The following is a 12,223-nucleotide window of genomic DNA, read 5'->3' on the forward strand; positions in this document are numbered from 1 at the left end:
GAATGGGCCTGGCATGTCTGAGGAGAGGCAGGGAGGAGAGAAGGTCATTAGTGAAAGGAAGAGGTATGAAAAAGGATCAGGAGAGTGTTATTTTGATATAATAATTTGAAGGCAAATTAAAGTTAATGTGCTCCCCTAAACTACCCATACTTATGTTGAGTCAGATTGGCTAATCATTGGCTTTCAAACTTCTTTCTTTCATAATCAAGGAAAAAGTCACTAATGAAATTGGATAAGGATCTAGATGAATATGAAGAAGAGAAGAAATGCTTGCAAGAAATGGTTAATTCTCTTCCACAATTCAAAGATGGCAGAGAAAAATCTCTGAATCAGCAGTTCCAAAATACAGTGCATTTGTGGGAGAGTACAAAAACTTCAGTCACTGAATGGTAAGGAGAAAGATCCCTCCCAAATCTGAAAAGTTGCTTATAGCACAATTAACTTTTTCAATTTTATTTTATTTTATTTTTTAATATTTTATTTAAATTCAATTTGCCAACAACAATTAGTTTTTTAAAATATGTCAAAAACACATTCCCATAGATCTACAGAAGGGGCAAATGTGAGAGTTTCATACTGGAAGCTCGCTGGGCCAATGTCTGAGCAAGATCTAGAATCCTAGATTATAGCCCAGTGAGTTTAAGAGGTTATCCAAGAGGATAACAAATACACAGTGTGTTTATAATTATTATGCCTCCCCTGTATTAGTTTTCTATTGCTATTCTGTAACTAATTACCAGAAGTTTAATGGCTGAAAACAACACGGATTTATCTGACAGACTGGAGGTTGGAGATTCTGAAATCAAGCTGCCTTCCTTTCTCGGAGGCTCCAGGACAGAACCTGTTTCCTTGCCTTCTAGAGAGCTCCCACCGCTTTCCTTGGGTGTGTGTCTCCTTCCTCCATCTTGAAAGCCAACCATGAGACATATTCAAATCTTAATTCGGCTTTCTCTCTTTCTCTGTCTCTGCTTCTGTTGTCACCCTGACCCTCCTGTCTCCGCCTTATAAGGACCCTTGTGATGATATTGCACCCGCACAGATAATTCGTGGTAATGTCCCTGTTTTAAGACCCTTAACTTAGTTGCTCCAGCAAAGTATCTTTTGCCATGTAAGGGGATAGTTGCAGGATCCAGGGATAAGATATGGACATCTTTGGGGGTGGGGGCCTTATTCACCCGACTTGAATAGCAATGTTGCTTGTCAGTTGCCATTATCTTCTCTGCTGAGCAGGCTCAAGAGTTTTTCTTAATTATGTGGCAGCCATTACCTGTCAATCCTGGTTGGTGATTCTGTGGAATGTTCTCCATCCATGCCTCCTTTCCCTTGCTGTTGCCTGGACAGAGAAGTGGTCAGGAAGGCTGATCCCTAACATGCTGCACCAGCCAGGCCAAGGGGTCCAGTTGGGATAGGAAGTGTGAGGTACTAATAGGAGGTTTGAGGACAGAGTGAGAGAGGTCAGGATGGTCTTAACCCCCTCCCTTTGCAGCAGGTGGTTCTGGTAGCTCCTACTGGCACCCTCCTCTCTGGCTCACGATACTTTCCTCCTTTCCCCTGAGGCTGAGTGGTGTATCTGTTTTTCCTCTGTGTCAGTGCCTCCATTCCCTGGAAGTTTTCCTTAACTCTGTTCACACCAGTGGTCCTTTTACACAGAACTCTGAGTGTACCTCTTGTTTTCTACTGGAAGCTGAGTATATAGTAGTCAAGAGAAAGCCTGTCTGTGATATTCGATATAGTCTATTCTTAGATTTTATAGAGGAAAGAAATTGAGGTCCAAAGAGGCTAAAATAACTTATGTAAGCTCACAGGACTGATTAGTGCCCAAGTGTAAGTAGAAATCAGGTATCCTAACTGCCAAATTATCTGTATTACTTTACTTTTTTAAAAAGGCTAAATCTAAATAAATAAATAAATAAATAGACTAAATCTAGAATGAGTTAAATATACATAAACTGTGACTTGCTGAATTAGTTATTGAGACAATCTCCAAGAACAGTGCTAGGGAGGCACTGTTTTCCAAGGTTATTTGGTTATTTCTGAAATGGAAATGTTTCTTTCTAGAGCTTACATCTGGCGATTTTTTTTTAAACTATTGATCTGGTGAAAATCACAATCCAGCGATTATACCATCTGTGTGCCAGATAACTATATATGCCATCATTCTTCGGTTACATTGGTAAAGCAATATGCTAAACCCTGACAAGAGGAAAAATCCTTCTATAACATATTAGTCATTGTTATAGGATACTTACAAAGAGAGAGAGAATAGTTTTATTATTTTTAGAGATTTACCTGTTTTACTTTCTTTTTTTTCTATAGCCTTGACCAATGTGAAAGAGTTTTGGAGCTCTTAAAACAATATCAGAATTTTAAAAGTATCTTGACTGCTTTGATTCAAAAAGAAGAGAGTATCATCTCCCTTCAGGCTTCCTACATGGGAAAAGAGAACCTGAAGAAAAGGATAGCAGAGGTGAGTCCAGATTCCAAAGGAAACTTTACACAGTGGCCTCGACAATAAAGAGGATATTATAAATGGAGTCATTTTTGAAACTTGGCTTAAAAGAACAGTGACTCTGTGTTCTTAGATATCTAAGACCTTATTGAATTTATTACTAGGGCTTGCAAAAATTCAGTCCCCAAGTGGATGCTGGGTTGCATATTGTTTGGTTTTTGATCCTAGTGGTATGGTTCTGCTGGAGTCTGGGGTCACCCCTGCTGCTTCATTTTAGGCTTGAGAGAATGAAGGTAGTGGGAAAACCCCTCTGTTATTAGCAGACAAAGGAATAATTACATTTTTATTTATTTGCTTTCTGTAAAGATGTGTGAGTTTACATCCATGATGCTCCATCTATATTCATAGCCTCACCAATCACAACATAGTCTAAGAAGAGTGACACTTTTGGACACTAGGTGTCATTATTTTCTATGATTTAGGTGATTATCAACCAGAGTGGCAGAAGAATGGAATAGTTGAAGAATACTACGACTACACTGTATTACTGTACACCATTTCCTACTGGTTTTATGAGTCCTATGCTAAAGTGCTGTTAAAGGGTCAAAAGCATGTGTGAAATATAATCTACTTGATATACCTGATTATAAGGAAGCATTTTCATTGAACTTCCCAGTTTCTGAGAGAGAGAGAGAGAGAGAGAGAGAGAGAGAGAGAATGAGAATCAACCAGATTCTTATAGACAATTTAGTCTTTATCTAGAGCTCTTATCCCTGAAGCTGCAGTAACATTCAGGGTGAGGACATATGGCCAGAGCTATAGGTGAAGAATAGCCTGTGTCTGAGACCTACTTTCTCAGACTCAGTTTCTTGGAACTGACCAATCACAAGGGACCCTGTTTGGATACCAGTTGTATGATATGTGACTATCTAACTGTTTTTTTTATGAGACTGAAATGAGGAAGGCCACCAAGACCAGGAACAGACAGTGACGTGGAGTTGCTCAGAAGCAACCTGTCGGCTTCTGTCCAGCAGAGGTAGCTTCTACGTTTGGCGGTCTCGGGATCTGGAAGATTCTGTCCCTATCCCAGTGGATTTGAAGAGCTCTGGGTTCTTTTGATTCTCAGCAAGTTCTACACGATCAGCCTTATAAGATCCCCTCAACCTTGTGTCCCAGTTTCCATAGCTGCTTTTCTGCTGTGCTCCTGATGCCAGTTACCCACCTTGTACTGTTGTTTCAGGATCAAAGTCTCTGACTTCTTTACAGATCCAGAGTCCCTCTCTTGTATACTGACCAGATATGTAGTCTCTCTTGACCTGTAGCTGTTCTGTTTGTGCTAATCCTCAGTCCTGAAATCCTGCCTTTGTCCAGTTAAATGGGATCCCGTCACCAGTAGGAAGCCATTCCTTTTCTGATTAGCTCAAGTAGCATCTGTGAAGTGCCCAGGATTTAATCAGCATCTAACTGCGTGTTGGTCATGATGACGCACCGTGTGTGTGGCTCTATGCACTCACCTCTTCTCAGGTGCTTGAGCACTCCTTCTTCTACCCTGTAACCCCATTAACTGTGAACTGTACTTTCTGGATAAGTTATTTATCTGACTAGTAAAACTTACTTCATCACCATGAGGCAGATGGCCTGCCTCTTGGGTGAGTCTCCCTAATGAGAATTTTGGTCCAGATCTTGACCCCTCTGCCATCATTAGCTCACCAATGGCTGTTGTCCTAGTCTGTTCAGGCTGCTATTACAAAAATACCATAGACTGGGTGACTTATAAACACCACAAATTTATTTCTCACAGTTCTGGAAACAGGCTGGTGTAGGGAGAGGGGGACAGATCAACAATAAATTTAACCATGGATAGATCAAAAAATGAGGACTTTACATAAATTATTCCTGTGTATAATAGCTCATTATTCAAAATATATAGTTATAATATAGTTCACTTAAATATGCCCTCATAAATGGAAGTTAGTATGATAAAGTTTAATTTTTTATTACTTTAAATAATGCTGTAGGGGTGCCTGGGTGGCTGAGTCAGTTAAGTGTCTGCTTTCAACTCGGGTCATGATCCTGGGTTTCCTGGGATCAAGCCCAGTGGCTGGCTCCCTGCTCAGTGGGGAGCCTGCTTCTCCCTCTCCCTCTGCCTCTCCCTCCTGTTTGTACTCTCTCTCAAATAAATAAAATCCTTTTTAAAATGATGTAGAGTAGAAAAGTATTTTCATAAATATGATAGAGTAAGGTTTGCAATAATATACAGAGAACTCATTGAAATTAGTGAGTAAACCACTGAGATCCAAACATATTTGTACATAGGGAATAAATTGACAACTGTTAAAAAATAGAGAGGGAGAGAGGGAGAGAGACATAGTTCAACCTCATAAGTAATCAAAAGATAGCAGAATTACTAAAAAATACTTTGTTTGCCTTTTGATAGCGAGATGTGTACTCTATATTGCTATTGAAAGAGTGGATTGATGTTACCCTTTTGGAAAACACTTTGACAATATTATTGAAGACCCATGAAAATCTGTCTACCATTTGACCAAGTATTTCACTTCTAGGAATCTAGCCTAAGGATATAATATTAAATATGGAAAATTCTTAATACCAATGGCAGCACTTTAAAAATTTACTAATTTCCTTCTTTCTTCACTGACCAAACTATACTCCCTCCACTCTAATAAATGATTTGTTCCAGAAACTGGAAAATCCTGAGGCTAGAAAAATTGGTTTTATTTGCAAATAAGACTATCATGTGGCCTTGATGTTTTAAGTACTACTACTACTACTAAAAATGGTATTGATGATGATAATGATAGTTTCTGGCATGGAGGGCATGGTCATTAGATGGCAAGTTCTTCACATATTATTGTATCATTTCATTTCCACGTAACCCTGCAAGGTAAATAGTATTAACCCTGTTATACTGGTGAGAAAACGAAGGTTTAGAGTTTGTTGTTGTTGTTTTGTTCTTAGAGAATTTTAGAAGTAATTGGAGGGGTTTTAATGTTATTAGGATGGGTCATGAATAAAGAAGAAATAAATTCCCCAACCCTGCCCTATCAGTTTTCCTTATTTACTGTAGGATTGTCAAAGGAGATATATACTAAAAAAAAAAAAAAAGACCAAATGGTATTGTTTTATTATAATCTGCACAAGTGCCCAATACCCCAGCAAGTTCTTGGGGAAAAAATGGTTCAAGTAGGTGGGCCAACCTAAATGCTTAGTATGCCTTCATCTCCTCCAGATCTAAATCCAAATCTTGGAATCTTATCACAGAGTAGCTTAGATATTGATACAGTGACTTGGGTTCTTCACGTGCTGTGAAGATAGGTTCATAATGCTGGTCTCAAGAATATTACCTGTTGAACGATAAGGAAACAACACTGAGCAAAAAAAGAGCCATATCCATGTATTGAATTTTTCAGGCATGCTGATCTTGCTTACTGGTAATGTCCAATTTATGTCTTGGAATTTGAATAGATTAGTGACTTCCTCTGTAAAAAAGGCAAAATGTGAGGACAGGGGTTAAGTAACTTTCCCAGGATTATATGGCTGATGAAAGGCATAATTGTGATTTAATCCCAGGTCTATGTGACTACAAAATCATGTTTCAATCGTTGTAATTTTGCATTCTCTGTAAACATTTGAAATATGTATATGGCAGAAGTAAAAATTGATTAACTTTGCTTTGTTCCCCTTTTTCAACTGTAAAGGTTTGCTCACAAAGGTATTTTAAAAATTAATAAGATAACTAATTACCTTTAAGAAAAGTGTAACAGTCCAGGCATTTCTTATTATGTTGAGAATCTTATATCTCTTATCTAGCGTATGAGTATTTCATATATTTGCTGAAATAATATATTATTTTGTATGGAAACTATACAAGTTCTAGTACACTTAGTATACTAATATTTGATTCTTTTTTCAGATGCTTTTTTAACTGCCTGAAAAAAAAAACCAAAGCTTAGTACTGACTGTTAATATAGTTTTCAGTTAATTTTGTGATGAATTAGATACTGTCTTCAGAAACAATCCGTTTCTGTATTATGTATTTGTGGTATGATGCTTTGTACCAGCGGCCAAAACATGATACTACTGGGAACTTTTGTCGTCCAAACCATAGAAACCTGGATGTTTATCTAGGATATGGGGCCAGATTTCCACTCCTTTTAATGAAAGACAGAAGTGCAAAAGTAAGACTAAAGGCTAGAATGTCAAGGGACTATTCAGGTTTGGGAAAAGGCAGAGTGAGTCTACTTTCCTTTATTCTACCCTTTCCATTTATTGTGGAAGAAAACTCACTGTTCCTGACAGCGGTGAAAGTACCCTCTCCTGTTCTTTTTTCTTCACTCAGTGGTGGCTTGTGTCAGTGTAATAACAAAGTTCTTTGACTATAATGAAAATTAGGATGGAGATATATATATATATAAATTTGGGCATATATATAATGTATATATACATTTATATATTTAAGTTTTATATATATATATTTTTCCATTTAATTGAATGAAAATTTATTATGCCCAATGCACAAAGAGTCCTGTTCCAGGAGAAAAAACCTTGGAGTTTGCATCTCAGCTTTACAGATGTATCAGTCAGCCTCCAATCAGGAGACAGAAAACCTCCCCAATCATTTTATTCTCATTTTAAAAATTTTATTCAGTTATTGTTTTAGTTAAACTTTTGAGATAATTGTAGATTCACATGCAGTTTTTAGAAATATAGAGGTCCTGTGTACCCTTTCCTGTAAGTCTCTCCAGTGTTAAATCTTATAAAATTACATAGTACAATATTGTAATCAGGATACCCACATTGATAGAGTCAAGATAGAGAACACTTCCAACACCACAAGGATCCCTTGTGTTGTCATTTTATAACCCTATCCGTTTCTGTCCTGTGGATACATCATACAGCGTGTAACCTTTGGGGATTGGCTGTTTTCACTCTGCATTATTCTCCGGAGATTCATTCAGGTTCTTGCATGTGTTGATAGCTTGTTCCCTTTTCTTGCTGCATAGTATTCCATGGTATGGATGTAACCACAGTTTGTTTAATTATTCATCACTGAAGAACATCTGGGTTGTTTATAAATTTTGGCTATTATGGGATCCCTGGGTGGCGCAGCGGTTTAGCGCCTGCCTTTGGCCTAGGGCGCGATCCTGGAGACCCGGGATCGAATCCCACATCGGGCTCCCGGTGCATGGAGCCTGCTTCTCCCTCTGCCTATGTCTCTGCCTCTCTCTCTCTCTCTCTCTCTGTGACTATCATAAATAAATAAAAATTTTTTTAAAAAAATTTGGCTATTATAAGTAAAGCTGATATAAACCTTCATATAGGGGTCTTTTTTCTTTTTTTGTTTTAAAGATTTTATATATTTATTCAGAGAGACACACACACAGAGAGAAGTAGAGACACAAGCGGAGAGAGAAGCAGGCTCCATGCAGGGAACCCGATGAGGGACTCAGTGCTGGTTCTCCAAGATCACACCCTGGGCCGAAGGCAGGCAGTCAACCACTGAGCCAGCCAGGCATCCCAATATAGGGGTCTTTATGTGACTAGAAGTTTTTATTTCTCAGGGTTAACTGCCCAGGAGTATAGTTGCTGGCTTGTATGTTAATTACATATTTAATTTTTTTTTTTTTTTTTTTTTTTTTATTCATGAGAGGCAGAGAGAGAGAGAGAGAGAGAGACAAAGACACAGGCAGAGGGAGAAGTAGGCTTCATGCAGGGAGCCTGACACAGGACTCTAACCTGGGTCTTCAGGATCAGGCCTGGGCCAAAGGCGGTGCTAAACTGCTGGCCACTGGGGCTGCCCACATATTTAGTTTTTAAAGAAACTGCCAAACTAATTCCCACCAGCAATGTGGAGTGATCCAGTTCCTCTGCATCACTGCCAACATTAGATATTGTCTCAAATTTTTTTAAGCCATTCTGATAGGTATGTAGTAGTATTATTACATTATGGTTTTAATTTGTATTTTCCTAATTGCTAATGGTATTGATAATCTTTCCTTGTGCTTGTTTGCCATCTGTATGTCATCTTTGGTGAGTCAAAATAAATATAATATCTTTTCCTGTAATATCTGGCCCTAGTGAGTAATTATTTTCTAAAAGTTTTCTGTCTTGCTAGATTGTCCTCTTTTTGGTTCTCTGGCTGAGGATAGCAAGCTTCCCTTGGCACGTTTTTTTTCCCACTGTGCTCATTGATATTACTAGGTGTTGGGATATCTGAGGGAAAAAGAAAATGCAGGGAACTTACCACCAAGCTGGTGTTGAGGAGCTGATGCCCCCAGCTGTTCTCCTCTCTTGAACTTTCCACTTTTAATTCTTTAAGTTTGTTTTGTATATGATATCCAGGGTTTTTAGTTGTGCTTAATGGGAATAGGGAATAGGGAAAATTATGTCTATCTCTATTTCCAGAAATGGAAGTCCTCTAAGATGTATATATATATTTTTTTAGATATTTGCTTAGGAGAAATCTATTTTCAAATTTTCTGTAATTGTTTAAAATGCTCAGGTAAGACTGGTAAGCTGAGTGAAACATGAAGATTACAGTAGTCAACATTCAGGTTTTATTTTGTAGTTTAAAATCATTTTGATAAAGTAGTGTTTCACCCTTCCGTGTTAGAAATGATGTGGAGTTACAATCACGGGAGACTAAAATTGAAGTCGTATTAAACATGTATTAAAGTTCTGTTTTATTCAGATGAGCATGTAGTTTCTTCAACATTCCAAAGACGATTCCTGTTAGAGGAGTCTAGGAACTGCCATTTTTTATACTATTGAGTGAAGATGCTTCTTTTTTTTGGTAGACTGTTATTTCACATAGACAAGAAACATGATATTAGATTATTATAATTATTTCATCATGCCAAGTGGGAAGAAATTTGAGTGTAAGATTATTTTGTTAGAACAGATGGTTAGGATTCTAAAAACTTTTTATTGAGAAAGTAGGAAAATAACAGCCTGCTTTAGAAAAGAATAATGTACGAAGGAAATACTCTGTTATGATTAGCCAATAATATAATTTGGTTCTTCCAATTTTTCTATGTAAATATTTCAAAAACATGTTGCCTTTTTTTCAGATTGAAATTGTCAAAGAAGAATTTAATGAACATTTAGAAGTTGTAGACAAGATTAACCAGATCTGCAGAAATCTACAATTTCATCTAAATAAAATGAGAATTTTTGAAGAGCCTCCTTTTGAAAAAGAAGCTAATATTATTGTGGATAGATGGCTTGATGTGAGTGACAGTTTAATTCAGTAAAAATCTCATTTTATAGGAAATTGATCTTTTCTGTTGTATCTTTAGTATTTTTTCTCTAATTATAAAATTCAAAAGTGTTCATTGTAAAATGTTCAAATAATCTAAAATTTATGACCTAGGAATTAATTTCACCCCCTGAGTTAGAAGCCACTAACAAATGGGTCTGTAACCTTTGAGATATAAAAGCTTACACTCAACTTCTTTAAGATATAAAAGCTTACACTCAACTAGCTAATATATAAATCATTCAGAATATTTATGTCCAACTATATATTTATTTAATAGGGTTTTGGTTGAGTAATAATTAAATTTTTACCAATTACAAATTAAGAATTTGTCCGTATTCTATTTCCTTCTGTGTTTTAAAAGCACCTTTAATTTATTGTGGTTTAGAAATTAGGAAAACTATTACTTTCAGTTTCCTATAAGTGGCAGCAAAGTTTTTTTGTGGAAGGAAGAACTATGTGATACATTAAGGCACCTTTTTTTGTTGTTGTTGATAGTTAAAGCAAATTATTTTAAAAACAAAGGTAAACTAAACTTTTATTTTAAAATAGAGTGTGTTTGAAACAATGGTTTTCATACTTTTTACCACTAAGTGTGTTCTTTCTATTTTTTAAATTATGGTAGATAAATGAGAAGACAGAAGACTATTGTGAAAATCTTGGTCGAGCCCTAGCTTTATGGGACAAACTTTTTAACTTAAAAAATGTCATCGATGAGTGGACTGAAAAGGTCCTTCAAAAAATGGAATTACATCAAGTGGCTGAAGAAGAAAGAGAAAAGCTGAAGGTAATTTGTAACAGAGATAAAATGTATGCTCTTTTTGTACACAGTTGATGTTTAATATTGAGCTTGCTTTCTGGAGCCAGAGTAGAGAAATCACAAAGAAATGTTTTATTTCTTTCATTATCTCTTGAGTGGGACCTTTCTGTTATTTCCTTTGTGATAGGTAGGAAGATGTTAGCTGGTGTTAGTAATTTGGGGTTCACAGACCCCCAAGTGTTTGTAAATAAAATGACCTCATTTGGGAAAAATTGCATCTTTATTTTTATGAATGTCTAACCAAAATGTAATATTGGTTCCAATTACAAATACAGTCAATAAACATAGTAGGATGAATATTACATGTGACTTTGTTATCAAGAAAATCGTAGATATCTTTGAACATTATCTGGTTGTAACTGTTACCCTTTATCACTGTTTGAAATTATGGTGTTTAGTAACGTCACTTCTAGGTCTTCTTATTTAAGATAGTAATGTAGAAACATATATATTGCTATAGCAGAAATTATTTTTGATATTTTGATAACTGTAACTCAGTAAAATTGTTTTCTGTTATAATCCTAGATAATTTATCTTATTTTGTTTTTAAAACATTGTTATGCAAAGGATCCACAGGATTCACCAGACTATTAGAGGCATTTATGGTACAAAGAATGTTAATAACTCCTAGAAGAGGCCTTACCAAAACGTATAATTGTTCCCAGGGAGTCACTATAGGTCCCAGAGATTGGCAGACTTTTTCTTAAGAGATCAGATAGTAAATATTTTAAGCTTGTAGATCATTTGGTCACTGTCACAACTGGTTAATGCTGCTGTTGTAGCATGAAAGCATTCAGTCATAGACAATTCATAAATGCTTGAAAGTAACTGGGTTCCAATAAAACTTCCTTTATAAAAAAAGACTGCCAGCCCTTAGACTGTTAACCCCTGATCTACATCATGAATATGGACAATCTTCATAATTTGAATTAAGCAGCCTCTCCTTTCAAAAGATTAGAAAAAAATGCCAGGCCAAGTATTAAAATCTTTATAGAGCTTCAAAAAAGACTAGTTTTTAAAACCATAACCTGCCATTTTTTTAATGATTTTCAAAGATTTCAAGTTATCTCTTTTAACCCTAGGAAGAGCTCTTTCTAATTGCTTATTTATATATTATTCACTTGGATCATATAAAATATCATATGAAATATGAAATCTCTATCTTTGTAGGTCAGAAAATAATCAAATATTGGCAATTATATCTGGCTCAGTATAATAGAAAACAATATGTATGTGTACATGAAGGCTTTATAGTATGTCAAGACTGATGCTTCCAGTCTCATTTTTTCTCTAATCTTTATTATTTTAACCATTTTTAAATTCACTTATCCATTTTTATACATTTGGAAAAGGTTTTCAAAAATGTGTAGAGATTTGAATTTCCTTGTGTATGATGATAGATATTATGATTTGCTAAGTGTGAATGAATAAGTCTTAATGCCTTGAAGTGCAGGTTGTTTAAAAATTTGAAGTTAAGGATGCCTGGGTGGCTCATGGTTGAGCGTCTGCCTTTGGCTCAGCTTGTGATGCTTAGGTCCTGGGATTGAGTCCTGCATTGGGCTCCCCGCAGGGAGCCTGCTTCTCTCTCTGCCTTTCTCTCCATGTCTCTCATGAATAAATAAATAACATCTTTAAATAAAAACAAAAATGTGAAGAAGTTAAAGATTGTAAACTG

General features: G+C 36.2%; 1 protein-coding gene across 4 annotated transcripts in view; it reads left to right on the forward strand.

Annotated features, from left to right (window-relative positions):
• The window catches only part of SYNE2 (spectrin repeat containing nuclear envelope protein 2), a 268,443-nt gene that overhangs the window by 82,458 nt on the left and 173,762 nt on the right, over positions 1-12,223 (forward strand). For all 4 annotated transcript variants that reach the window (XM_038544908.1, XM_038544909.1, XM_038544910.1 and 1 more), the window contains exons 30-33: positions 210-389; positions 2,317-2,467; positions 9,541-9,699; positions 10,354-10,515. In XM_038544908.1, coding sequence (XP_038400836.1) covers positions 210-389; positions 2,317-2,467; positions 9,541-9,699; positions 10,354-10,515 — 652 coding nt within the window. The remainder of the gene's footprint in view (positions 1-209; positions 390-2,316; positions 2,468-9,540; positions 9,700-10,353; positions 10,516-12,223) is intronic.

The sequence above is a fragment of the Canis lupus genome, chromosome 8, assembly GCF_011100685.1.
Source record: "Canis lupus familiaris isolate Mischka breed German Shepherd chromosome 8, alternate assembly UU_Cfam_GSD_1.0, whole genome shotgun sequence".
In the NCBI taxonomy this organism is placed as follows: Eukaryota; Metazoa; Chordata; class Mammalia; order Carnivora; family Canidae; genus Canis; species Canis lupus.